Below are 27225 nucleotides of genomic sequence, written 5' to 3'. Positions count from 1 at the left end.
TTAAAATCATGGAATATATCCCAATTGGATGGCATGTTACCTAGTTTTTCATGTTTAATGTCAAAATGACCAAAATACCCATGTTGACATTTTTTGACCTAGTTGACTTGCAATCAAAATTTTACCCAAACGCTAAACTACATCTTTTCATGTTAAAATTAATTTTTTTAACCGATGTTCAAAATTTTGACCAAGTTTAACCGTAGTCCACCCATTTTTTGGCCTTGTTTTGACCAAAAAAGATCTGAACTTCTGATCGGAATAATTTCTAACTCATTTCGTAGATAATTTGATTCCCTTCAATTTTACAGTTCATGGGCCCAAATCGAACTAAAAAGATAAACATATCACGATAAAAAGAAAAAAAGTTTTTGTCGATTAATTTTTGACAAAACATCATTAAGTTTAATTAAAGTTCAATTAATTGAATTATAAGCAAATGAACCCAAAATAACCCAAATAAGGTATTATTGGAAAGGTCTTGTGATGAATTTCAATTTGGATAGATTGATTTAATAAAATCTCTTTCATATAAATGAATTTATCAAAAACTCAAAAAACTAATTTACTATAATTTTTTTTTATTTAAATCTTGTTTTTTACCCAGTTTTCCAAAGTATCAAGCTCACTCGACATGAAAGTTTGCGATAAAAATCAATGATTTTATGGAAGTATACATCATAAGATTTCCAATGAAACCTCATTTGATCAAAATGGAGGCTGAAAAGTCCAAAAATATTTAACAAAGAAATTGGACAAATTTAAGGAAACAGACAAAAATGCATTTTTGGTACTAATTTGCATAAAGAGTTTTAATGGTCTAATTCACGCTTCCTTGTTAAAGCTTTAATCTTGGCATTAATGTTTGCTGTTTTCCTTTATTTATTTATGTTTTACATGTCATGTGCTAATCTTTGTGTAGACATGCGTATGTTTAGTTTGGAAAGTTCAATCGATCTTAATTTACATTCATTCCTCTCTATTCATTCAAACCTCAAATTTTCATTCTTCCCAAAATTGGGAGGAATTGGAGAGAAGGGAATGAGGTTTGATAAAATTTACTCTAATACTTCTAAAATGTAAAATGTCCATATACATACATACATACATACATATGTTAAAACAAGGGTTTAACAGTAATATTATGATTAAATAATTTAAATCCTTTCTTTTTATATTACTCTCAAATATGGGTACTAACCTTACAAATATTTTTAACTTGTAAGTCTTAATCACCACCTTTTATTCAGTTAAAGGGTAATATGACAATTTCTCAATAAAACAAAAGAAGATTCTAGTTAAAAAAGTAATTGAGGTAAGCTATACCCAATGAAACAATCTCAAAACTCTCTCTTATTTGGATGGTGGAATCCACTGATCTCCTTGAATGAAATTCTCAACTGAATATGTGTCAATGTGTTGTGCAGGGATCTGAGAACTCCAAGTTACCCTTTGGGACGTAGTTGAACCTGGTCCAGTATTCCCAGATTCCCCATAATAAAGCGTTTGCAATGCAAAATCGGCACTCCATGGCAGCCAGCCTTGTGGTGAAAAAAGTTCTCCTAAGTTGCACTGTATGAAAACTGTCCTAGAGTACTCCTTCCAGGGCCTCCCCAAGAAATTATTGTGTACTTTGGGATTGCTATGGTACAATTTCAAATATTCCTCGGTGCCATTAATCAAACAATTTTGAAAAACAAAACCTGTTGACTGGCCAGGATCTGTTCTGCCATGTGCAGTGACGGCATTAGTCTCGTTTGTTAATGTTTTATTTTGTCGAGGAGTAACTAAGATCTGGCAGTCTTGGAAAAAAGACGCCGAGTTTCCAAAAATAAAATCCACATTGCCTTGAATGCGGCATGATTTGTAGAATTGGCGGAGTGAGTGAGCATAGAGAGTATCCTGATTGCCTAGGAATTCACAGTTTTCGATGACAGATAAATCACTGCCTGATCTGAAGGCTACGGCTTGGGCGGCACCAACACCGGCTGTGTTCTGGATTGTGAGGCCACTAGCCATGAATCCATCGCCAAGAACAGCTGCCCAGGAATGGATGATTAATAAAGCATTAGAACAACAAAGCAAACTCAATATAACTGCTTCCTCACATTTACATTTTTTGGACTCAATTAATTCTTCCCCTTCAAAGAAGGATATTATTTGCATTTTTAGCTCTCACTAGTGTCTTGCAAGTAACCGTTTAAATATCATTTCACAAGCACTTTGGTTTCGTAATAAGCTTCACATGAATGGATGGATTTGTGCTTGTAAATGTCACTGAAAACATTATATAACATCGGGTTTTTCATTTATTCAGTTAAAATCAATGGTTAGAAAGACAACGGCTAAAAACTCAATAATATAGTCTTTAAAACAAAAACATAAGGCTGTAACTTACAAATTACAACTTGAAGTTTTGACATGTTTTCATTTCAATTATTTAGGTTTCATCTATTTCGTTTCAGCCTTTTAAAAGACGTCCATTCGTTTTAGTGTAATTGTTTCAACAACTTCTGTCTTAAACCATGTCGTTTTAGAAAATGCAACATACTAAAAACTAATTGCAAGATTGGACACAACTAAACGGAATGACTAAATTAAAAACAAGTTAAGTGAAAGGATTGAAATGAAAGGGAAAGAAAAAAGGTTTGAATGACTGAATTAATAACAAATCAAAGTTAAAAGGATTAGTTTGTAATTTGGCAAAAGAAAATGAAAAAATAAAAGGTAAAATTTAGAGGGAGACAGTTCACAGTGGATTTAGGATTAGGCGCACTATAATTCCTTCATACAATAACATTAATTTTAAATTAACTTTAAAAACAAAAACAAAATCAAAATCAAAATTCATATGCATGTAGATGTTTTAGTATCATCAATCTTTTGTTATCAAAATAAGGACTACAGACTAGAAAAACCAAAACAGGCAAATGCACAGAAAAACTTACCAACTGTAGCCGTAGAGTATGTAGTCATCCCAAGAAGACCCACATTGGAAGACCCAGTAATGACCGTTTTCCCAATCCCGTCTCCCAAAAACACGACATTCTTCTTCGCCAACGGAATTCTCACCGTCTCTTCGTACACCCCTGCCTTTATTCTTATCACAAACTTCTTCCCATTACCGTTCTCCGGTGCTGCGTTCACCGCCTCCTGCACCGTCGAATGAGTCCCACTTCCATCCTTACTCACCGTCACGTCCGCCTTCAAGTCCGTCGGAACCCCACCTTTAAACCCACCAACGCCACCGGACTTCTTCACCGCCTCCCAAAACCCATCACGCTCGGTCTTCGCTGGAACCCACGAAGCGGTGTTGTTTCCGAAATTATCGTACGAAAACAACAGGCTCAGCGCGTTGCTTGTCAAGTTTGTTAGCGAGTTCAAAAACGACATTGTCTCGTTCGTCAATTTCGTGTCGTTTGCGTACTTGAGAGCTGACCAGCAGTCATATTGGTTAAGAAGAGAAGCGCTCATCCAAGCTCTAGCGTTTTTTAGGTTGCCTTGTGGGAGAGCGTCTTTGGCGGTGTTAGAGATCCGGTATTGTGAACTTTGGAGAAATTCGAGACAGTTGGTCGCGGCGTTTGTGCGGTTTTTATTACCTGAGGAGGAGGCTAGGATGGACTTCACCATTGATTGAGCTTTAAGGAGATTTTGAGAGGAGACAGAGATTGATGAGTAGACCAACTGGAGAGGAGTTGGGTTTGGAGGGAGTTTGGATTGGGATAAGGAGCTCACGCATTGGTCAGGGAAGTGAGTGGCTTTACAGACTTGTTGGATCGAAGTAGTGGTGGGTGTGGTGTTGGGGGAAGAATGGTCATGGACCCGGAAAGAGGCGGAGGAGAGAGAGAGGAGGGAAATGAAGAAGAAGAGACTAGTGATCATGGTCATGGTCATGGTCATGGTCATATGAGAAGTAGTAATTAATTAAGGTTTGTGAGATATAAGAAAGTGGATATGCGTTTTTTGTGATGAATGATGTTCATGGTGAATGTTTGTAGTGTGTATATATAGATCGTATGGGTGATGCTGGACCGATATGGAATTGGGGTATACGGATGGTAAGGATTTAACAGTTGAATAATTCTCTTCTACACGATATAGACGCAGAAGGAAAAGGAAACTATTTGGAGTTATAGGAGAGATTAGAAGGAAGGACAGACCGACTCTATAGAAACTTTCTAAACAACTATTGACACCTCTTAAAAAACTATAGAGGTGAAGATAATGTTTTTGACTCCAAATATCTATTTGAAGAAGTTTGAAATTATCTTTTCTAATTCATTACAATTATTAAATTATATTTTCCAACAAATTATAGTCTCCCTAACTTTCTTAAAACTTCACATTAGTTATATTTATTATGTTCAATTTTTTAAAACTTTACTTTTAGCTGGTGTCTAATATTGGTTGTATCCATCTTTTATGTTAGAAAAGTTATTTGACTAAAATTAAACATGAATAGTCTATTCTATTGCTACATAATAGGTTAAACCCTTAAAGTAAGATAGTTTCAAATGTATTTGAAGTCAAATTTGTTCCAAGTAGAAATCAAGACAATCAATTAATTTGAAAATATATATTTCTTAAATAAAATAATAGCATACTTGCAAAAACATTTTCTAAGTTTTGGATTTGTTGCAAAAACACTCCTTGAAGTTTTAATTCTTCTTTTTAAATCATGGAGTTTTCATATCCGTCAAATTTACCTCAAGTACTTACTTCTATGCCATTAGCATTTATGGATAGACAAATCATGTGACCATCACATAACGTAAATCAATTGATAAGTCTTTTTAAAGTGGTCATGTGATGGTCACATAATTTTGTCCATTGAAGTTAACAAAAATTAGTCTTAAGGTCAATTTCGTGGCTTTGGAAATCTTAAGAAGTTATAAAAAAATAATTGAAATTGTGGGATACAGAAATTTAATAAGATAATAATGCCACGTGTCATACCCAAGGACGAGAAGGCCAATACAGTTCCGAGAAGTCCATACACTCGGATGGTAAAGCTAGAGAGGTGAGCCATGGCCATGTCAATGGCACATTACTTGAGGGGGGCCACACTGTAGAGGAAGAGCTTCAGAGAGGAGGTTAGCCCTAATGTGGTTGGAGGGATGGTAACTGCCACCACATTTAATGCACCGCACCAAACCCCCTGACCGCATTTATGTTGAGAATACCCATGAATAGTGCTATCTTGGTTGCTGCAACTGACAGAGGACTTGGGATGGCGTTTGATAGGATAAACACTCGAGTAGTGACCTGCATAATCAACAAATAGAGAGCCAAGATCAGCCAAAAGAGGCTATATAATGTGAGAGGTCCTCTAGGGAGAAAAGGGAGGGTTCATATGAGAATCTGAAAAACACCTTAACACAAAGAACTGAAATTGTAATCAAGTCTAAGAAGAATATGCTCAAGAACTATTTTGCTCGGGCTTTGCTGAGGCAAGCCCACATACAAAGAGCCTGTAATGACCGTTTTACCTATCCCATCTCCCAAAAACATGACATTCTTCTTCTCCAACGGAACTCTTACTATCTCCTCATAAACCCCTGCCTTAATTCTTATCACAAACCTCTTTCTATCATCAGTGTTGTTGGGCGCTGTGTTCACCGCATCCTGCACCATCTTATAAGACGGATTCCTTCTGTCCTTACTCACCATCACGTCTACCTCCAAGTTTACTGGAACCCCGCCTTTAAACCCCGCAATTCCAGACTTCTTCACTGCCCCCCAAAACCCAACATGCTCAGTCCTCGACAGAATCCATGAAGCGGTGTTGTTTCCGAAATGATCGTACGAAAACAACAGGCTCAGCGCGTTGCTCGTAATGTTTATTAACGAGCCCACCAGCGAAAGCGTCTTAGTCACCAACTTCGTGTCGTTTACTTTCGTGAGAGCTGACACGCAGTCGGTATGGTGAATTAGAGAAGCGCTCATCCAAGTTCTAGCGCTTTTGAGGTTGCTGCGTGGGAGAGCGTCGTTGGTGGTAATAGAGATCCTATATAGTGAACTTTTGAGAACTTCAAGACAGTTGTTCGAGGCTTTTATGCGGTTTTGGTCCCCTGCGGCGGAGTTTATAATGTTGTTCACCTTTGATTGGACTGTAAGGGCAGTTTCAGAGGTGACAGAGAGTGATGAGTAGATGAGCTGGAGAGGAGTCGGGTTTGGAGGGAGTTGTTTGGAATTGGATAACCAGCACACGCATAGGTCAGGGAACCGAGTAGCTGCTTTACAGAGTTGTTGGATAGAAGAGGGAGGTGTAGGTGTGTGTGTATAGTATGGCGATGTGGATGATGGAATTAGCGTAAAGATCATGGAGTATTTAACCGTTGAATAATTCTATTCGACTGAGAAATTAGGGGAAAATAGTAAAATTAGAAAACTGGCTACTCAGGGTTAGTGTGTGTGTGACGGACTCACTGGGTTCATTTTGCCGTAGTGGGAAAGTGCAGTGAGTGATGCGTCTGTTTGTTGTCGGTGCAGGACGAATTCGAAATAGAAGTAAAGTATTTTGGGCCTTATTGTTGAAAAGTGTAAGTAATGATGTTTGAATGTTTTTGATATATGTGAGTGAAAAAGTGTGTAATATTGTTTAAAATGTGAAAGGAGCAGTTAGAACTAACGTTGGGTGGGTCAGACTCATTTGATTGGGTGGGTCAGCTATGTAATTAGTTTGTAAGTTGAAACTGTCTTTTTTTTATTTTTATTATTATTTTTTTAATCATTACCATTACTAAATTATAGTGTCTCTAGCCTTTTTTTTACTTCACTTTTAGATATTTTTTATTGTGTTTCGTTTTTTAGAATCTTATTTTTAGCAAGTGTTATTTGTCTACAATTTTTTTTTTGGTTAGAAAAGTCATATGACTAGAATTATACATAAATAATTTCTTTAGTTGCTGCATAATAGGTTGAAACAAGATAGTTTCAACCGTATTTGGAGTCAAACTTGTTGCAAATAAAAATAAAGACAATAGAATAATTTGAAAAATTAAATTTCTTTAATAAAATAATTGCATAATTGCAAAAACATCTTCTAGATTTTAGGTTGGTTGTCAAAGCACTCCTTGAAGTATCAATGTTCATAGTCTTTAAATTGAACTTTAGGACTTACTTTTATTAGCATTTATGAACGGAAAAATCATGTGACTATCACACACAACGTAAATCATGAGTTTTTTTTTTTTACTATTAAAGGGGTCATGTGATGGTAACATTTTTTTTTTCCATAGAAATTAACAAAAATTACTCTCAAGGTTGATTTTGTAGATATGGAAACCTTAGGAAGTTATAAGAAAGAATTGAAATTCTAAAGGTGTGTTTTTGCATTTTAACTTAAAATAATTATTTAAATAAATTAGCATGATTATGAAGCTGCTTGGGATCTAATATTTTTCTTTAAATTATATTTTTGAAACACAATTTCAACACTAAAAATGTCACTATTTTACATCTGAAAAGGACACTATTTTAACTCTTAAAATTTCAAAACACAGTTTTAACAAAAATTTTAGATTCCTAAATAATATCAATATAGTACTAATTAAATTATTATTATTATAATATTATTTCCCAAATTTTGCAATCGGTAACTTTAAAAAAAAAAAAAAAAAATTTGATATCCTATCCTAGTATTTATGTGGTAAATTTTCTAAAATTTATCTCAAGAGCGTTAACCATTTTTGGTCGAATACATATACATTTTTGTGTTTTTATGGTAACTTTTTTAGATTTTTAAAATGATATCTTAAATTACCTACAATAATAAAAAATTAAATAGTTTTCTTTGAGAAACTTTTAAATTTCTTTTTATTTATAAATCATACTCAGAGGTTGGGGGGATTTAAACGTGAATATTTCCATTCAAAATTTCGGGAGATCCCAACTAGTTGAGTTAAAAAATTCTCGGCTTTTTGAGAAACCTAACCATTTAATAGTTGAATATGTTTTATTAAGTGCATTTTTTTAAATAAAAGCTATAAAGGCTTCTTTTTTTCTTTTTCTTTTTTAAATAATTCGAGCATGATTTATTTTTAAGTGTTTTAATACTAATGATTTATTTAATTTTATATTCACGAACAAATGGTGAAAAATTAAAAAACCAAGTAATACATGGTTATGATCATGGTGGGTAGGGTTGTTCACAGGTCGGGTTGGAGTTCGAGTTTGGAGCTGACCCATACTTGACCCAATTGAGTCGGGTGATTGAGAACTGGACTCGTATTGGATCGAATATATGGGTTGGACCTGTCATTTCAGGTCGGTTGGGCGGGTCAAAATCATTGGTTTGGTGAGTTTGGGCTACAAATTAGGCAACAAAATGAATCATACAAATTATCAGTAAATGAACCAAACAAATGATCAATAAAAACACAAATCAGATAAACGAAATAAAAATGTGTTAGGGTTTCAATTTTTTAAAGTTTGGGTTTTAATTTTTTAAGTTAATGTTTCGAGTTTGATAAGTGATAACTTAAATCTATGACCAAATAAATCAAATCAATAACTATAAATCTTTGAGTTTTAAGTCATTTGAACAAACGATAAACTCATATCTCAAAATAGAGAAAAAAAAAGATGAGAAAGGAAGAAAATATACTGAGCCTCAACCCATTTTGACCGTAGTAGAAAGAAAGTGAGGTAGTGACATGGTGATGACAGAGGCTGCTAGAAAAGAGTCTAGAGACCGAAGAGAGCTTGAAAAGTGCAAAGTGAAAATGAGAGAGAGAGAGAGAGAGAGAGAGAGAGATTCAAATTTTATATTCTTCGTTTGAGTTGTTGTTTTTTATTTTGCATGTAAGTCTCATACTAAGTGTAAGATAATTGTATACAACTTGCCTAGAAACTAATGAGAAATGAAATAATAATAATTTTTGAAGATAGGTGGTAGATTTTCTACCAATGAGGGGAAGACACGTGGGAAAAAATTTTAAACCTTATTATTTTGCCTAAAAATTGGAGAGAGCTGAAATAAATTTAATTTTTGAAGATAAGGCGGTAGATTTTCTACCAATGAGAGGAAGACATATGGGGGAGAGAAATTTAGAGCACATTTCAATATACTTCGATCAGGTCGATTTATGTGGGTCGCAATTCCTTTTACCTACCACCCCAACCAAAGTTTTGGTTTTCAAAGGAAAAAGACCCATATCCGACCGAATAGGCCACTCGGATCCACCTGCTAGGCTTCGATTCGATTAGATTCAATCAGTTTGGTAGGGTCCCTGGCTCACTGGACAGCCCTAATGGTGGGTGTGATATCCTTATATATATATATATATATATATATATATATATAAATAAAATTTTATTCTATATAAATATAGAAACAAATTTTTTAAAAATAATATTTATTTTAATATTAATGATATTATAAAATTTAAAAATAAGTAAATTAACTATAAATCAATTAAGATAATCAAGAATCTTATAACTCAACTAGCAGGTTTTTAGTGTTTCCATAAAAAAATATTTAGAGTTCAAATCCTCCATCCCTAAGTATCAAATTATCGAATAAATAAGTAATTTGATTAAGATTTGACCATTAGTTATCATGAACTATGTGAAAGTGTCCTCGACATCAACATTAGTAAATATATTTTAGGTGTTACAATTTCCTCACCCTACCTTATGTGGATTTTCTTGTCCTGAGCATTAGGTGGGGACTGATTTAATCATTTTCTTGCCTCATCCCATATCACCTTACCCACCCAAAATGTATGCGTGCGTGAACACACATACACACGCATGCACATGCGCACACACACATAACCTCCAAAACACTTGTCTCTCTTAATACTCCCATTGCTATTACTTCTCATTCTCTTTTATACATATTTTTAGGCAAAAATCGAAATTTTATGTTGATATCATATTTTGTTCACCTCAATTTGTGTCAAAATCGTATTTTTCATAAAAACAATTACAAAAAGTACCACTTTAATGATGAGATTGTGGAAATATTTAAAATCATGGAATATATCCCAATTGGATGGCATGTTACCTAGTTTTTCATGTTTAATGTCAAAATGACCAAAATACCCATGTTGACATTTTTTGACCTAGTTGACTTGCAATTAAAATTTTACCCAAACGCTAAACTACATCTTTTCATGTTACAATTAATTTTTTTAACCGATGTTCAAAATTTTGACCAAGTTTAACCGTAGTCCACCCATTTTTTGGCCTTGTTTTGACCAAAAAAGATTTGAACTTCTGATCGGAATAATTTCTAACTCATTTCGTAGATAATTTGATTCCCTTCAATTTTATAGTTCATGGGCCCAAATCGAACTAAGAAGATAAACATATCACGATAAAAAGAAAAAAAGTTTTTGTCGATTAATTTTTGACAAAACATCATTTAAGTTTAATTAAAGTTCAATTAATTGAATTATAAGCAAATGACCCCAAAATAACCCAAATAAGGTATTATTGGAAAGGTCTTGTGATGAATTTCAATTTGGATAGATTGATTTAATAAAATCTCTTTCATATAAATGAATTTATCAAAAACTCAAAAAACTAATTTACTATAATTTTTTTTTTATTTAAATCTTGTTTTTTACCCAGTTTTCCAAAGTATCAAGCTCACTCGACATGAAAGTTTGCGATAAAAATCAATGATTTTATGGAAGTATACATCATAAGATTTCCAATGAAACCTCATTTGATCAAAATGGAGGCTGAAAAGTCCAAAAATATTTAACAAAGAAATTGGACAAATTTAAGGAAACAGACAAAAATGCATTTTTGGTACTAATTTGCATAAAGAGTTTTAATGGTCTAATTCACGCTTCCTTGTTAAAGCTTTAATATTGGCATTAATGTTTGCTGTTTTCCTTTATTTATTTATGTTTTACATGTCATGTGCTAATCTTTGTGTAGACATGAGTATGTTTAGTTTGGAAAGTTCAATCGATCTTAATTTACATTCATTCCTCTCTATTCATTCAAACCTCAAATTTTCATTCTTCCCAAAATTGGGAGGAATTGGAGAGAATGGAATGAGGTTTGATAAAATTTACACTAATACTTCTAAAATGTAAAATGTCCATATACATACATACATACATATATTAAAACAAGGGTTTAACAGTAATATTATGATTAAATAATTTAAATCCTTTCTTTTTATATTACTCTCAAATATGGGTACTAACCTTACAAATATTTTTAACTTGTAAGTCTTAATCACCACCTTTTATTCAGTTAAAGGGTAATATGACAATTTCTCAATAAAACAAAAGAAGATTCTAGTTAAAAAAGTAATTGAGGTAAGCTATACCCAATGAAACAATCTCAAAACTCTCTCTTATTTGGATGGTGGAATCCACTGATCTCCTTGAATGAAATTCTCAACTGAATATGTGTCAATGTGTTGTGCAGGGATCTGAGAACTCCAAGTTACCCTTTGGGACGTAGTTGAACCTGGTCCAGTATTCCCAGATTCCCCATAATAAAGCGTTTGCAACGCAAAATCGGCACTCCATGGCAGCCAGCCTTGTGGTGAAAAAAGTTCTCCTAAGTTGCACTGTATGAAAACTGTCCTAGAGTACTCCTTCCAGGGCCTCCCCAAGAAATTATTGTGTACTTTGGGATTGCTATGGTACAATTTCAAATATTCCTCGGTGCCATTAATCAAACAATTTTGAAAAACAAAACCTGTTGACTGGCCAGGATCTGTTCTGCCATGTGCAGTGACGGCATTAGTCTCGTTTGTTAATGTTTTATTTTGTCGAGGAGTAACTAAGATCTGGCAGTCTTGGAAAAAAGACGCCGAGTTTCCAAAAATAAAATCCACATTGCCTTGAATGCGGCATGATTTGTAGAATTGGCGGAGTGAGTGAGCATAGAGAGTATCCTGATTGCCTAGGAATTCACAGTTTTCGATGACAGATAAATCACTGCCTGATCTGAAGGCTACGGCTTGGGCGGCACCAACACCGGCTGTGTTCTGGATTGTGAGGCCACTAGCCATGAATCCATCGCCAAGAACAGCTGCCCAGGAATGGATGATTAATAAAGCATTAGAACAACAAAGCAAACTCAATATAACTGCTTCCTCACATTTACATTTTTTGGACTCAATTAATTCTTCCCCTTCAAAGAAGGATATTATTTGCATTTTTAGCTCTCACTAGTGTCTTGCAAGTAACCGTTTAAATATCATTTCACAAGCACTTTGGTTTCGTAATAAGCTTCACATGAATGGATGGATTTGTGCTTGTAAATGTCACTGAAAACATTATATAACATCGGGTTTTTCATTTATTCAGTTAAAATCAATGGTTAGAAAGACAACGGCTAAAAACTCAATAATGTATTCTTTAAAACAAAAACATAAGGCTGTAACTTACAAATTACAACTTGAAGTTTTGACATGTTTTCATTTCAATTATTTAGGTTTCATCTATTTCGTTTCAGCCTTTTAAAAGACGTCCATTCGTTTTAGTGTAATTGTTTCAACAACTTCTGTCTTAAACCATGTCGTTTTAGAAAATGTAACATACTAAAAACTAATTGCAAGATTGGACACAACTAAACGGAATGACTAAATTAAAAACAAGTTAAGTGAAAGGATTGAAATGAAAGGGGAAAAAAAAAGGTTTGAATGACTGAATTAATAACAAATCAAAGTTAAAAGGATTAGTTTGTAATTTGGCAAAAGAAGATGAAAAAATAAAAGGTAAAATTTAGAGGGAGACAGTTCACAGTGGATTTAGGATTAGGCGCACTATAATTCCTTCATACAATAACATTAATTTTAAATTAACTTTAAAAACAAAAACAAAAACAAAATCAAAATCAAAATTCATTTGCATGTAGATGTTTTAGTATCATCAATCTTTTGTTATCAAAATAAGGACTACAGACTAGAAAAACCAAAACAGGCAAATGCACAGAAAAACTTACCAACTGTAGCCGTAGAGTATGTAGTCATCCCAAGAAGACCCACATTGGAAGACCCAGTAATGACCGTTTTCCCAATCCCGTCTCCCAAAAACACGACATTCTTCTTCGCCAACGGAATTCTCACCGTCTCTTCGTACACCCCTGCCTTTATTCTTATCACAAACTTCTTCCCATTACCGTTCTCCGGTGCTGCGTTCACCGCCTCCTGCACCGTCGAATGAGTCCCACTTCCGTCCTTACTCACCGTCACGTCCGCCTTCAAGTCCGTCGGAACCCCACCTTTAAACCCACCACCGCCACCGGACTTCTTCACCGCCTCCCAAAACCCATCACGCTCGGTCTTCGCTGGAACCCACGAAGCGGTGTTGTTTCCGAAATTATCGTACGAAAACAACAAGCTCAGCGCGTTGCTTGTCAAGTTTGTTAGCGAGTTCAAAAACGACATTGTCTCGTTCGTCAGTTTCGTGTCGTTTGCGTACTTGAGAGCTGACCAGCAGTCGTATTGGTTAAGAAGAGAAGCGCTCATCCAAGCTCTAGCGTTTTTTAGGTTGCCTTGTGGGAGAGCGTCTTTGGCGGTGTTAGAGATCCGGTACTGTGAACTTTGGAGAAATTCGAGACAGTTGGTCGCGGCGTTTGTGCGGTTTTTATTACCTGAGGAGGAGGCTAGGATGGACTTCACCATTGATTGAGCTTTAAGGAGATTTTGAGAGGAGACAGAGATTGATGAGTAGACCAACTGGAGAGGAGTTGGGTTTGGAGGGAGTTTGGATTGGGATAAGGAGCTCACGCATTGGTCAGGGAAGCGAGTGGCTTTACAGACTTGTTGGATCGAAGTAGTGGTGGGTGTGGTGTTGGGGGAAGAATGGTCATGGACCCGGAAAGAGGCGGAGGAGAGAGAGAGGAGGGAAATGAAGAAGAAGAGACTAGTGGTCATGGTCATGGTCATGGTCATATGAGAAGTAGTAATTAATTAAGGTTTGTGAAATATAAGAAAGTGGATATGCGTTTTCTGTGATGAATGATGTTCATGGTGAATGTTTGTAGTGTGTATATATAGATCTAATGGGTGATGCTGGATCGATATGGAATTGGGGTATACAGGTGGTAAGGATTTAACAGTTGAATAATTCTCTTCTACATGGTATAGGCGCAGAAGGAAAAGGAAACTATTTGGAGTTATAGGAGAGATTAGAAGGAAGGACAGACAGACTCTATAGAAACTTTCTAAACAACTATTGCCACCTCCTAAAAAACTATAGAGGTGAAGAAGATGTTTTTGACTCCAAATATCTATTTGAAGAAGTTTGAAATTATCTTTTCTAATTCATTACAATTATTAAATTATATTTTCCAACAAATTATAGTCTCCCTAACTTTCTTAAAACTTCACATTAGTTATATTTATTATGTTCAATTTTTTAAAACTTTACTTTTAGCTGGTGTCTAATATTGGTTGTATCCATCTTTTATGTTAGAAAAGTTATTTGACTAAAATTAAACATGAATAGTCTATTCTATTGCTACATAATAGGTTAAACCGTTAAAGTAAGATAGTTTCAAATGTATTTGAAGTCAAATTTGTTCCAAGTAGAAATCAAGACAATCAATTAATTTGAAAATATAAATTTCTTAAATAAAATAATAGCATACTTGCAAAAACATTTTCTAAGTTTTGGGTTTGTTGCAAAAACACTCCTTAAAGTTTTAATTCTTCTTTTTAAATCATGGAGTTTTCATATCCGTCAAATTTACCCCTAGTACTTACTTCTATGCCATTAGCATTTATGGACAGACAAATCATGTGACCATCACATAACGTAAATCAATTGATAAGTCTTTTTAAAGTGGTCATGTGAAGGTCACATAATTTTGTCCATTGAAGTTAACAAAAATTAGTCTTAAGGTCAATTTAGTGGCTTTGGAAATCTTAAGAAGTTATAAAAAAATAATTGAAATTGTGGGATACAAAAATTTAATAAGATAATAATGCCACGTGTCATACCCAAGGACGAGAAGGCCAATACAGTTCCGAGAAGTCCATACACTCGGATAGTAAAGCTAGAGAGGCGAGCCATGGTCATGTCAATGGCACATTACTTGAGGGGGGCCACACTGTAGAGGAAGAGCTTCAGAGAGGAGGCTAGCCCTAATGTGGTTGGAGGGATGGTAACTGCCACCACATTTAATGCACCTCACCAAACCCCCTGACTGCATTTATGTGGAGAATACCCATGAATAGTGTTATCTTGGTTGCTGCAACTCATAGAGGACTTGGGATGGCGTTTGATAGGATAAACACTCAAGTAGTGGCCTGCATAATCAACAAATAGAGAGCCAAGATCAGCCAAAAGAGGCTATATAATGTGAGAGGTCCTCTAGGGAGAAAAGGGAGGGTTCATATGAGAATCTGAAAAACACCTTAACACAAAGAACTGAAATTGTAATCAAGTCTAAGAAGAATATGCTCAAGAACTATTTTGCTCGGACTTTACTGAGGCAAGCCCACATACAAAGAGCCTGTAATGACCGTTTTACCTATCCCATCTCCCAAAAACATGACATTCTTCTTCTCCAACGGAACTCTTACTATCTCCTCATAAACCCCTGCCTTAATTCTTATCACAAACCTCTTTCTATCATCAGTGTTGTTGGGCGCTGTGTTCACCGCATCCTGCACCATCTTATAAGACGGATTCCTTCTGTCCTTACTCACCATCACGTCTACCTCCAAGTTTACTGGAACCCCGCCTTTAAACCCCGCAATTCCAGACTTCTTCACTGCCCCCCAAAACCCAACATGCTCAGTCCTCGACAGAATCCATGAAGCGGTGTTGTTTCCGAAATGATCGTACGAAAACAACAGGCTCAGCGCGTTGCTCGTAATGTTTATTAACGAGCCCACCAGCGAAAGCGTCTTAGTCACCAACTTCGTGTCGTTTACTTTCGTGAGAGCTGACACGCAGTCGGTATGGTGAATTAGAGAAGCCCTCATCCAAGTTCTAGCGCTTTTGAGGTTGCTGCGTGGGAGAGCGTCGTTGGTGGTAATAGAGATCCTATATAGTGAACTTTTGAGAACTTCAAGACAGTTGTTCGAGGCTTTTATGCGGTTTTGGTCCCCTGCGGCGGAGTTTATAATGTTGTTCACCTTTGATTGGACTGTAAGGGCAGTTTCAGAGGTGACAGAGAGTGATGAGTAGATGAGCTGGAGAGGAGTCGGGTTTGGAGGGAGTTGTTTGGAATTGGATAACCAGCACACGCATAGGTCAGGGAACCGAGTAGCTACTTTACAGAGTTGTTGGATAGAAGAGGGAGGTGTAGGTACAGCATTGGTGTTGGAGCTTGAATGGTCATGGTTGTGGTAGTGGTGGTTTGAGGCAGAGGAGAGAGAGAGGAGGGAAAGGAAGAAGAAGAAGAAGAGACTAGTGGACCTCATGGTCATGGTCATGGTCAAGGTGGGTGATATATGAGAAGAAGTAATTAATTAATTAATTAAGGTTTTCTGTGATGATGAATGAATGTTGATTGTCATGGTGAATGTGTGTGTGTGTATATATATATATATAGTATGGCGATGTGGATGATGGAATTAGCGTAAAGATCATGGAGTATTTAACCGTTGAATAATTCTATTCGACTGAGAAATTAGGGGAAAATAGTAAAATTAGAAAACTGGCTACTCAGGGTTAGTGTGTGTGTGACGGACTCACTGGGTTCATTTTGCCGTAGTGGGAAAGTGCAGTGAGTGATGCGTCTGTTTGTTGTCGGTGCAGGACGAATTCGAAATAGAAGTAAAGTATTTTGGGCCTTATTGTTGAAAAGTGTAAGTAATGATGTTTGAATGTTTTTGATATATGTGAGTGAAAAAGTGTGTAATATTGTTTAAAATGTGAAAGGAGCAGTTAGAACTAACGTTGGGTGGGTCAGACTCATTTGATTGGGTGGGTCAGCTATGTAATTAGTTTGTAAGTTGAAACTGTCTTTTTTTTATTTTTATTATTATTTTTTTAATCATTACCATTACTAAATTATAGTGTCTCTAGCCTTTTTTTTACTTCACTTTTAGATATTTTTTATTGTGTTTCGTTTTTTAGAATCTTATTTTTAGCAAGTGTTATTTGTCTACAATTTTTTTTTTGGTTAGAAAAGTCATATGACTAGAATTATACATAAATAATTTCTTTAGTTGCTGCATAATAGGTTGAAACAAGATAGTTTCAACCGTATTTGGAGTCAAACTTGTTGCAAATAAAAATAAAGACAATAGAATAATTTGAAAAATTAAATTTCTTTAATAAAATAATTGCATAATTGCAAAAACATCTTCTAGATTTTAGGTTGGTTGTCAAAGCACTCCTTGAAGTATCAATGTTCATAGTCTTTAAATTGAACTTTAGGACTTACTTTTATTAGCATTTATGAACGGAAAAATCATGTGACTATCACACACAACGTAAATCATGAGTTTTTTTTTTTTACTATTAAAGGGGTCATGTGATGGTAACATTTTTTTTTTCCATAGAAATTAACAAAAATTACTCTCAAGGTTGATTTTGTAGATATGGAAACCTTAGGAAGTTATAAGAAAGAATTGAAATTCTAAAGGTGTGTTTTTGCATTTTAACTTAAAATAATTATTTAAATAAATTAGCATGATTATGAAGCTGCTTGGGATCTAATATTTTTCTTTAAATTATATTTTTGAAACACAATTTCAACACTAAAAATGTCACTATTTTACATCTGAAAAGGACACTATTTTAACTCTTAAAATTTCAAAACACAGTTTTAACAAAAATTTTAGATTCCTAAATAATATCAATATAGTACTAATTAAATTATTATTATTATAATATTATTTCCCAAATTTTGCAATCGGTAACTTTAAAAAAAAAAAAAAAAAATTTGATATCCTATCCTAGTATTTATGTGGTAAATTTTCTAAAATTTATCTCAAGAGCGTTAACCATTTTTGGTCGAATACATATACATTTTTGTGTTTTTATGGTAACTTTTTTAGATTTTTAAAATGATATCTTAAATTACCTACAATAATAAAAAATTAAATAGTTTTCTTTGAGAAACTTTTAAATTTCTTTTTATTTATAAATCATACTCAGAGGTTGGGGGGATTTAAACGTGAATATTTCCATTCAAAATTTCGGGAGATCCCAACTAGTTGAGTTAAAAAATTCTCGGCTTTTTGAGAAACCTAACCATTTAATAGTTGAATATGTTTTATTAAGTGCATTTTTTTAAATAAAAGCTTTTTTTCTTTTTCTTTTTTAAATAATTCGAGCATGATTTATTTTTAAGTGTTTTAATACTAATGATTTATTTAATTTTATATTCACGAACAAATGGTGAAAAATTAAAAAACCAAGTAATACATGGTTATGATCATGGTGGGTAGGGTTGTTCACAGGTCGGGTTGGAGTTCGAGTTTGGAGCTGACCCATACTTGACCCAATTGAGTCGGGTGATTGAGAACTGGACTCGTATTGGATCGAATATATGGGTTGGACCTGTCATTTCAGGTCGGTTGGGCGGGTCAAAATCATTGGTTTGGTGAGTTTGGGCTACAAATTAGGCAACAAAATGAATCATACAAATTATCAGTAAATGAACCAAACAAATGATCAATAAAAACACAAATCAGATAAACGAAATAAAAATGTGTTAGGGTTTCAATTTTTTAAAGTTTGGGTTTTAATTTTTTAAGTTAATGTTTCGAGTTTGATAAGTGATAACTTAAATCTATGACCAAATAAATCAAATCAATAACTATAAATCTTTGAGTTTTAAGTCATTTGAACAAACGATAAACTCATATCTCAAAATAGAGAAAATAAAAAGATAAGAAAGGAAGAAAATATACTGAGCCTCAACCCATTTTGACCGCAGTAGAAAGAAAGTGAGGTAGTGACATGGTGATGACAGAGGCTGCTAGAAAGAAGTCTAGAGACCGGAGAGAGCTTGAAAAGTGCAAAGTGAAAACGAGAGAGAGAGAGAGAGAGAGAGTGAGAGAGAGCGAGAGAGAGAGAGAGAGAGAGAGATTCAAATTTTATATTCTTAGTTTGAGTTGTTTTTTATTTTGCGTGTAAGTCTCATACTAAGTGTAAGATAATTGTATACAACTTGCCTAGAAACTAATGAGAAATGAAATAATAATAATTTTTGAAGATAGGTAGTAGATTTTCTACCAATGAGGGGAAGACACGTGGGGAAAAATCTTAAACCTTCTTATTTTGCCTAAAAATTGGTGAGAGCTGAAATAAATTTAATTTTTGAAGATAAGGCGGTACATTTTCTACCAATGAGAGGAAGACATATGGGGGAGAGAAATTTAGAGCACATTTCAATATACTTCGATCAGGTCGGTCTATGCGGGTCTCAATTCCTTTTACCTGCCACCCTAACCAAAGTTTTGGTTTTCAAAGGAAAAAGACCCATATCCGACCGAATAGGCCATTCGGATCCACCTGCTAGGCTTCGATTCGATTAGATTCATTCAGTTTGGTAGGGTCCCTGGCTCGCTGGACAGCCCTAATGGTGGGTGTGATATCCTTATATATATATATATATATATATAAAATTTTATTTTATATAAATATAGGAAAAAAAATTTTAAAAAATAATATTTATTTTAATATTAATGATATTATAAAATTTAAAAATAACTAAATTAACTATAAATCAATTAAGATAATCAAAAATCTTATAACTCAACTAGCACCTTTTTAGTGTTTCCATAAAAAAATATTTAGAGTTCAAATCCTCCATCCCTAAGTATCAAATTATCGAATAAATAAGTAATTTGATTAAGATTGGACCATTTGTTATCATGAACTATGTGAAAGTGTCCTCGACATCAACATTAGTAAATATATTTTAGGTGTTGCAATTTCCTCATCCTACCTTATGTGGATTTTCTTGTCCTGAGCATTAGGTGGGGACTGATTTAATCATTTTCCTGCCTCATCCCATATCACCTTACCCACCCAAAATGTATGCGTGCGTGAACACACATACACACGCATGCGCGTGCGCACACACACATAACCTCCAAAACACTTGTCTCTCTTAATACTCCCATTGCTATTACTTCTCATTCTCTTTTATACATATTTTTAGGCAAAAATCGAAATTTTATGTTGATATCATATTTTGTTCACCTCAATTTGTGTCAAAATCGTATTTTTCATAAAAACAATTACAAAAAAGTACCACTTTAATGATGAGATTGTGGAAATATTTAAAATCATGGAATATATCCCAATTGGATGGCATGTTACCTAGTTTTTCATGTTTAATGTCAAAATGACCAAAATACCCATGTTGACATTTTTTGACCTAGTTGACTTGCAATCAAAATTTTACCCAAATGCTAAACTACATCTTTTCATGTTAAAATTAATTTTTTTAACCGATGTTCAAAATTTTGACCAAGTTTAACCGTAGTCCACACATTTTTTGGCCTTCTTTTGACCAAAAAAGATCTGAACTTCTGATCGGAATAATTTCTAACTCATTTCGTAGATAATTTGATTCCCTTCAATTTTATAGTTCATGGGCCCAAATCGAACTAAAAAGATAAACATATCACAATAAAAAGAAAAAAAGTTTTTGTCGATTAATTTTTGACAAAACATCATTTAAGTTTAATTAAAGTTCAATTAATTGAATTATAAGCAAATGACCCCAAAATAACCCAAATAAGGTATTATTGGAAAGGTCTTGTGATGAATTTCAATTTGGATAGATTGATTTAATAAAATCTCTTTCATATAAATGAATTTATCAAAAACTCAAAAAACTACTTTACTATAATTTTTATTTATTTATTTAAATCTTGTTTTTTACCCAGTTTTCCAAAGTATCAGGCTCACTCAACATGAAAGTTTGCGATAAAAATCAATGATTTTATGGAAGTATACATCATTAGATTTCCAATGAAACCTCATTTGATCAAAATGGAGGCTGAAAAGTCCAAAAATGTTTAACAAAGAAATTGGACAAATTTAAGGAAAACAGACAAAAATGCATTTTTGGTACTAATTTGCATAAAGAGTTTTAATGGTCTAATTCACGCTTCCTTGTTAAAGCTTTAATCTCGGCATTAATGTTTGCTGTTTTCCTTTATTTATTTATGTTTTACATGTCATGTGCTAATCTTTGTGTAGACATGCCTATGTTTAGTTTGGAAAGTTCAATCTTAATTTACTTTCATTCCTCTCTATTCATTCAAACCTCAAATTTTCATTCTTCCCAAAATTGGGAGGAATTGGAGAGAATGGAATGAGGTTTGATAAAATTTACACTAATACTTCTAAAATGTAAAATGTCCATATACATACATACATACATATATTAAAACAAGGGTTTAACAGTAATATTATGATTAAATAATTTAAATCCTTTCTTTTTATATTACTCTCAAATATGGGTACTAACCTTACAAATATTTTTAACTTGTAAGTCTTAATCACCACCTTTTATTCAGTTAATGGGTAATATGACAATTTCTCAATAAAACAAAAGAAGATTCTAGTTAAAAAAGTAATTGAGGTAAGCTATACCCAATGAAACAATCTCAAAACTCTCTTATTTGGATGGTGGAATCCACTGATCTCCTTGAATGAAATTCTCAACTGAATATGTGTCAATGTGTTGTGCAGGGATCTGAGAACTCCAAGTTACCCTTTGGGACGTAGTTGAACCTGGTCCAGTATTCCCAGATTCCCCATAATAAAGCGTTTGCAATGCAAAATCGGCACTCCATGGCAGCCAGCCTTGTGGTGAAAAAAGTTCTCCTAAGTTGCACTGTATGAAAACTGTCCTAGAGTACTCCTTCCAGGGCCTCCCCAAGAAATTATTGTGTACTTTGGGATTGCTATGGTACAATTTCAAATATTCCTCGGTGCCATTAATCAAACAATTTTGAAAAACAAAACCTGTTGACTGGCCAGGATCTGTTCTGCCATGTGCAGTGACGGCATTAGTCTCGTTTGTTAATGTTTTATTTTGTCGAGGAGTAACTAAGATCTGGCAGTCTTGGAAAAAAGACGCCGAGTTTCCAAAAATAAAATCCACATTGCCTTGAATGCGGCATGATTTGTAGAATTGGCGGAGTGAGTGAGCATAGAGAGTATCCTGATTGCCTAGGAATTCACAGTTTTCGATGACAGATAAATCACTGCCTGATCTGAAGGCTACGGCTTGGGCGGCACCAACACCGGCTGTGTTCTGGATTGTGAGGCCACTAGCCATGAATCCATCGCCAAGAACAGCTGCCCAGGAATGGATGATTAATAAAGCATTAGAACAACAAAGCAAACTCAATATAACTGCTTCCTCACATTTACATTTTTTGGACTCAATTAATTCTTCCCCTTCAAAGAAGGATATTATTTGCATTTTTAGCTCTCACTAGTGTCTTGCAAGTAACCGTTTAAATATCATTTCACAAGCACTTTGGTTTCGTAATAAGCTTCACATGAATGGATGGATTTGTGCTTGTAAATGTCACTGAAAACATTATATAACATCGGGTTTTTCATTTATTCAGTTAAAATCAATGGTTAGAAAGACAACGGCTAAAAACTCAATAATGTATTCTTTAAAACAAAAACATAAGGCTGTAACTTACAAATTACAACTTGAAGTTTTGACATGTTTTCATTTCAATTATTTAGGTTTCATCTATTTCGTTTCAGCCTTTTAAAAGACGTCCATTCGTTTTAGTGTAATTGTTTCAACAACTTCTGTCTTAAACCATGTCGTTTTAGAAAATGTAACATACTAAAAACTAATTGCAAGATTGGACACAACTAAACGGAATGACTAAATTAAAAACAAGTTAAGTGAAAGGATTGAAATGAAAGGGGAAAAAAAAAGGTTTGAATGACTGAATTAATAACAAATCAAAGTTAAAAGGATTAGTTTGTAATTTGGCAAAAGAAGATGAAAAAATAAAAGGTAAAATTTAGAGGGAGACAGTTCACAGTGGATTTAGGATTAGGCGCACTATAATTCCTTCATACAATAACATTAATTTTAAATTAACTTTAAAAACAAAAACAAAAACAAAATCAAAATCAAAATTCATTTGCATGTAGATGTTTTAGTATCATCAATCTTTTGTTATCAAAATAAGGACTACAGACTAGAAAAACCAAAACAGGCAAATGCACAGAAAAACTTACCAACTGTAGCCGTAGAGTATGTAGTCATCCCAAGAAGACCCACATTGGAAGACCCAGTAATGACCGTTTTCCCAATCCCGTCTCCCAAAAACACGACATTCTTCTTCGCCAACGGAATTCTCACCGTCTCTTCGTACACCCCTGCCTTTATTCTTATCACAAACTTCTTCCCATTACCGTTCTCCGGTGCTGCGTTCACCGCCTCCTGCACCGTCGAATGAGTCCCACTTCCGTCCTTACTCACCGTCACGTCCGCCTTCAAGTCCGTCGGAACCCCACCTTTAAACCCACCACCGCCACCGGACTTCTTCACCGCCTCCCAAAACCCATCACGCTCGGTCTTCGCTGGAACCCACGAAGCGGTGTTGTTTCCGAAATTATCGTACGAAAACAACAAGCTCAGCGCGTTGCTTGTCAAGTTTGTTAGCGAGTTCAAAAACGACATTGTCTCGTTCGTCAGTTTCGTGTCGTTTGCGTACTTGAGAGCTGACCAGCAGTCGTATTGGTTAAGAAGAGAAGCGCTCATCCAAGCTCTAGCGTTTTTTAGGTTGCCTTGTGGGAGAGCGTCTTTGGCGGTGTTAGAGATCCGGTACTGTGAACTTTGGAGAAATTCGAGACAGTTGGTCGCGGCGTTTGTGCGGTTTTTATTACCTGAGGAGGAGGCTAGGATGGACTTCACCATTGATTGAGCTTTAAGGAGATTTTGAGAGGAGACAGAGATTGATGAGTAGACCAACTGGAGAGGAGTTGGGTTTGGAGGGAGTTTGGATTGGGATAAGGAGCTCACGCATTGGTCAGGGAAGCGAGTGGCTTTACAGACTTGTTGGATCGAAGTAGTGGTGGGTGTGGTGTTGGGGGAAGAATGGTCATGGACCCGGAAAGAGGCGGAGGAGAGAGAGAGGAGGGAAATGAAGAAGAAGAGACTAGTGGTCATGGTCATGGTCATGGTCATATGAGAAGTAGTAATTAATTAAGGTTTGTGAAATATAAGAAAGTGGATATGCGTTTTCTGTGATGAATGATGTTCATGGTGAATGTTTGTAGTGTGTATATATAGATCTAATGGGTGATGCTGGATCGATATGGAATTGGGGTATACAGGTGGTAAGGATTTAACAGTTGAATAATTCTCTTCTACATGGTATAGGCGCAGAAGGAAAAGGAAACTATTTGGAGTTATAGGAGAGATTAGAAGGAAGGACAGACAGACTCTATAGAAACTTTCTAAACAACTATTGCCACCTCCTAAAAAACTATAGAGGTGAAGAAGATGTTTTTGACTCCAAATATCTATTTGAAGAAGTTTGAAATTATCTTTTCTAATTCATTACAATTATTAAATTATATTTTCCAACAAATTATAGTCTCCCTAACTTTCTTAAAACTTCACATTAGTTATATTTATTATGTTCAATTTTTTAAAACTTTACTTTTAGCTGGTGTCTAATATTGGTTGTATCCATCTTTTATGTTAGAAAAGTTATTTGACTAAAATTAAACATGAATAGTCTATTCTATTGCTACATAATAGGTTAAACCGTTAAAGTAAGATAGTTTCAAATGTATTTGAAGTCAAATTTGTTCCAAGTAGAAATCAAGACAATCAATTAATTTGAAAATATAAATTTCTTAAATAAAATAATAGCATACTTGCAAAAACATTTTCTAAGTTTTGGGTTTGTTGCAAAAACACTCCTTAAAGTTTTAATTCTTCTTTTTAAATCATGGAGTTTTCATATCCGTCAAATTTACCCCTAGTACTTACTTCTATGCCATTAGCATTTATGGACAGACAAATCATGTGACCATCACATAACGTAAATCAATTGATAAGTCTTTTTAAAGTGGTCATGTGAAGGTCACATAATTTTGTCCATTGAAGTTAACAAAAATTAGTCTTAAGGTCAATTTAGTGGCTTTGGAAATCTTAAGAAGTTATAAAAAAATAATTGAAATTGTGGGATACAAAAATTTAATAAGATAATAATGCCACGTGTCATACCCAAGGACGAGAAGGCCAATACAGTTCCGAGAAGTCCATACACTCGGATAGTAAAGCTAGAGAGGCGAGCCATGGTCATGTCAATGGCACATTACTTGAGGGGGGCCACACTGTAGAGGAAGAGCTTCAGAGAGGAGGCTAGCCCTAATGTGGTTGGAGGGATGGTAACTGCCACCACATTTAATGCACCTCACCAAACCCCCTGACTGCATTTATGTGGAGAATACCCATGAATAGTGTTATCTTGGTTGCTGCAACTCATAGAGGACTTGGGATGGCGTTTGATAGGATAAACACTCAAGTAGTGGCCTGCATAATCAACAAATAGAGAGCCAAGATCAGCCAAAAGAGGCTATATAATGTGAGAGGTCCTCTAGGGAGAAAAGGGAGGGTTCATATGAGAATCTGAAAAACACCTTAACACAAAGAACTGAAATTGTAATCAAGTCTAAGAAGAATATGCTCAAGAACTATTTTGCTCGGACTTTACTGAGGCAAGCCCACATACAAAGAGCCTGTAATGACCGTTTTACCTATCCCATCTCCCAAAAACATGACATTCTTCTTCTCCAACGGAACTCTTACTATCTCCTCATAAACCCCTGCCTTAATTCTTATCACAAACCTCTTTCTATCATCAGTGTTGTTGGGCGCTGTGTTCACCGCATCCTGCACCATCTTATAAGACGGATTCCTTCTGTCCTTACTCACCATCACGTCTACCTCCAAGTTTACTGGAACCCCGCCTTTAAACCCCGCAATTCCAGACTTCTTCACTGCCCCCCAAAACCCAACATGCTCAGTCCTCGACAGAATCCATGAAGCGGTGTTGTTTCCGAAATGATCGTACGAAAACAACAGGCTCAGCGCGTTGCTCGTAATGTTTATTAACGAGCCCACCAGCGAAAGCGTCTTAGTCACCAACTTCGTGTCGTTTACTTTCGTGAGAGCTGACACGCAGTCGGTATGGTGAATTAGAGAAGCCCTCATCCAAGTTCTAGCGCTTTTGAGGTTGCTGCGTGGGAGAGCGTCGTTGGTGGTAATAGAGATCCTATATAGTGAACTTTTGAGAACTTCAAGACAGTTGTTCGAGGCTTTTATGCGGTTTTGGTCCCCTGCGGCGGAGTTTATAATGTTGTTCACCTTTGATTGGACTGTAAGGGCAGTTTCAGAGGTGACAGAGAGTGATGAGTAGATGAGCTGGAGAGGAGTCGGGTTTGGAGGGAGTTGTTTGGAATTGGATAACCAGCACACGCATAGGTCAGGGAACCGAGTAGCTACTTTACAGAGTTGTTGGATAGAAGAGGGAGGTGTAGGTACAGCATTGGTGTTGGAGCTTGAATGGTCATGGTTGTGGTAGTGGTGGTTTGAGGCAGAGGAGAGAGAGAGGAGGGAAAGGAAGAAGAAGAAGAAGAGACTAGTGGACCTCATGGTCATGGTCATGGTCAAGGTGGGTGATATATGAGAAGAAGTAATTAATTAATTAATTAAGGTTTTCTGTGATGATGAATGAATGTTGATTGTCATGGTGAATGTGTGTGTGTGTATATATATATATATAGTATGGCGATGTGGATGATGGAATTAGCGTAAAGATCATGGAGTATTTAACCGTTGAATAATTCTATTCGACTGAGAAATTAGGGGAAAATAGTAAAATTAGAAAACTGGCTACTCAGGGTTAGTGTGTGTGTGACGGACTCACTGGGTTCATTTTGCCGTAGTGGGAAAGTGCAGTGAGTGATGCGTCTGTTTGTTGTCGGTGCAGGACGAATTCGAAATAGAAGTAAAGTATTTTGGGCCTTATTGTTGAAAAGTGTAAGTAATGATGTTTGAATGTTTTTGATATATGTGAGTGAAAAAGTGTGTAATATTGTTTAAAATGTGAAAGGAGCAGTTAGAACTAACGTTGGGTGGGTCAGACTCATTTGATTGGGTGGGTCAGCTATGTAATTAGTTTGTAAGTTGAAACTGTCTTTTTTTTATTTTTATTATTATTTTTTTAATCATTACCATTACTAAATTATAGTGTCTCTAGCCTTTTTTTTACTTCACTTTTAGATATTTTTTATTGTGTTTCGTTTTTTAGAATCTTAT

General features: G+C 35.1%; 6 protein-coding genes across 6 annotated transcripts; all 6 read right to left on the bottom strand.

Annotated features, from left to right (window-relative positions):
* Nucleotides 1-1158: 1158 nt before the first annotated feature.
* On the bottom strand, nucleotides 1159-3960 carry LOC115949666 (probable pectinesterase/pectinesterase inhibitor 51). The gene is made up of 2 exons (XM_031066955.1): nucleotides 2949-3960; nucleotides 1159-2039 (listed from the first exon to the last, which is right to left on the bottom strand). Exons 1-2 carry the CDS (start codon nucleotides 3904-3906, stop codon nucleotides 1354-1356), a joined length of 1644 nt encoding a protein of 547 aa, XP_030922815.1. The 5' UTR covers nucleotides 3907-3960; the 3' UTR covers nucleotides 1159-1353.
* A 1413-nt stretch (nucleotides 3961-5373) lies between these two features.
* Nucleotides 5374-6324, bottom strand: LOC115950087 (probable pectinesterase/pectinesterase inhibitor 51). The gene has a single exon (XM_031067337.1). It carries the CDS (start codon nucleotides 6322-6324, stop codon nucleotides 5374-5376), a length of 951 nt encoding a protein of 316 aa, XP_030923197.1.
* A 4807-nt stretch (nucleotides 6325-11131) lies between these two features.
* LOC115995482 (probable pectinesterase/pectinesterase inhibitor 51) lies at nucleotides 11132-14014 on the bottom strand. Its single transcript, XM_031120064.1, has 2 exons — nucleotides 12925-14014; nucleotides 11132-12009 (listed from the first exon to the last, which is right to left on the bottom strand). The coding sequence occupies exons 1-2, from the start codon at nucleotides 13874-13876 to the stop codon at nucleotides 11324-11326; spliced, it is 1638 nt and encodes a 545-aa protein (XP_030975924.1). The 5' UTR covers nucleotides 13877-14014; the 3' UTR covers nucleotides 11132-11323.
* A 1398-nt stretch (nucleotides 14015-15412) lies between these two features.
* On the bottom strand, nucleotides 15413-16369 carry LOC115950085 (probable pectinesterase/pectinesterase inhibitor 51). The gene has a single exon (XM_031067336.1). It carries the CDS (start codon nucleotides 16367-16369, stop codon nucleotides 15413-15415), a length of 957 nt encoding a protein of 318 aa, XP_030923196.1.
* A 5016-nt stretch (nucleotides 16370-21385) lies between these two features.
* LOC115949595 (probable pectinesterase/pectinesterase inhibitor 51) lies at nucleotides 21386-24226 on the bottom strand. The gene is made up of 2 exons (XM_031066877.1): nucleotides 23127-24226; nucleotides 21386-22211 (listed from the first exon to the last, which is right to left on the bottom strand). Exons 1-2 carry the CDS (start codon nucleotides 24076-24078, stop codon nucleotides 21526-21528), a joined length of 1638 nt encoding a protein of 545 aa, XP_030922737.1. The 5' UTR covers nucleotides 24079-24226; the 3' UTR covers nucleotides 21386-21525.
* A 1388-nt stretch (nucleotides 24227-25614) lies between these two features.
* On the bottom strand, nucleotides 25615-26571 carry LOC115950084 (probable pectinesterase/pectinesterase inhibitor 51). Its single transcript, XM_031067335.1, has one exon. It carries the CDS (start codon nucleotides 26569-26571, stop codon nucleotides 25615-25617), a length of 957 nt encoding a protein of 318 aa, XP_030923195.1.
* Nucleotides 26572-27225: the final 654 nt, after the last annotated feature.

This window comes from Quercus lobata, chromosome 6, assembly GCF_001633185.2.
Source record: "Quercus lobata isolate SW786 chromosome 6, ValleyOak3.0 Primary Assembly, whole genome shotgun sequence".
NCBI lineage: Eukaryota > Viridiplantae > Streptophyta > Magnoliopsida > Fagales > Fagaceae > Quercus > Quercus lobata.
Note: the sequence above shows the minus strand (reverse complement) of the source record. Positions and strands in the feature narration are given on the sequence as shown.

Bases quoted from the DNA above. Each gene is read 5' to 3' on its own strand.
- LOC115950085 (XM_031067336.1), bottom strand. From the start codon at position 16,369: ATGACCATGACCATGAGGTCCACTAGTCTCTTCTTCTTCTTCTTCCTT.
- LOC115950084 (XM_031067335.1), bottom strand. From the start codon at position 26,571: ATGACCATGACCATGAGGTCCACTAGTCTCTTCTTCTTCTTCTTCCTT.
- LOC115950087 (XM_031067337.1), bottom strand. From the start codon at position 6,324: ATGATCTTTACGCTAATTCCATCATCCACATCGCCATACTATACACAC.
- LOC115995482 (XM_031120064.1), bottom strand. From the start codon at position 13,876: ATGACCATGACCATGACCATGACCACTAGTCTCTTCTTCTTCATTTCC. The intron at 12,010-12,924 runs GTAAGTTTTTCT...ATTCCTGGGCAG, and splicing joins ATACTCTACGGCTACAGTTG to CTGTTCTTGGCGATGGATTC.
- LOC115949666 (XM_031066955.1), bottom strand. From the start codon at position 3,906: ATGACCATGACCATGACCATGACCATGATCACTAGTCTCTTCTTCTTC. The intron at 2,040-2,948 runs GTAAGTTTTTCT...ATTCCTGGGCAG, and splicing joins ATACTCTACGGCTACAGTTG to CTGTTCTTGGCGATGGATTC.
- LOC115949595 (XM_031066877.1), bottom strand. From the start codon at position 24,078: ATGACCATGACCATGACCATGACCACTAGTCTCTTCTTCTTCATTTCC. The intron at 22,212-23,126 runs GTAAGTTTTTCT...ATTCCTGGGCAG, and splicing joins ATACTCTACGGCTACAGTTG to CTGTTCTTGGCGATGGATTC.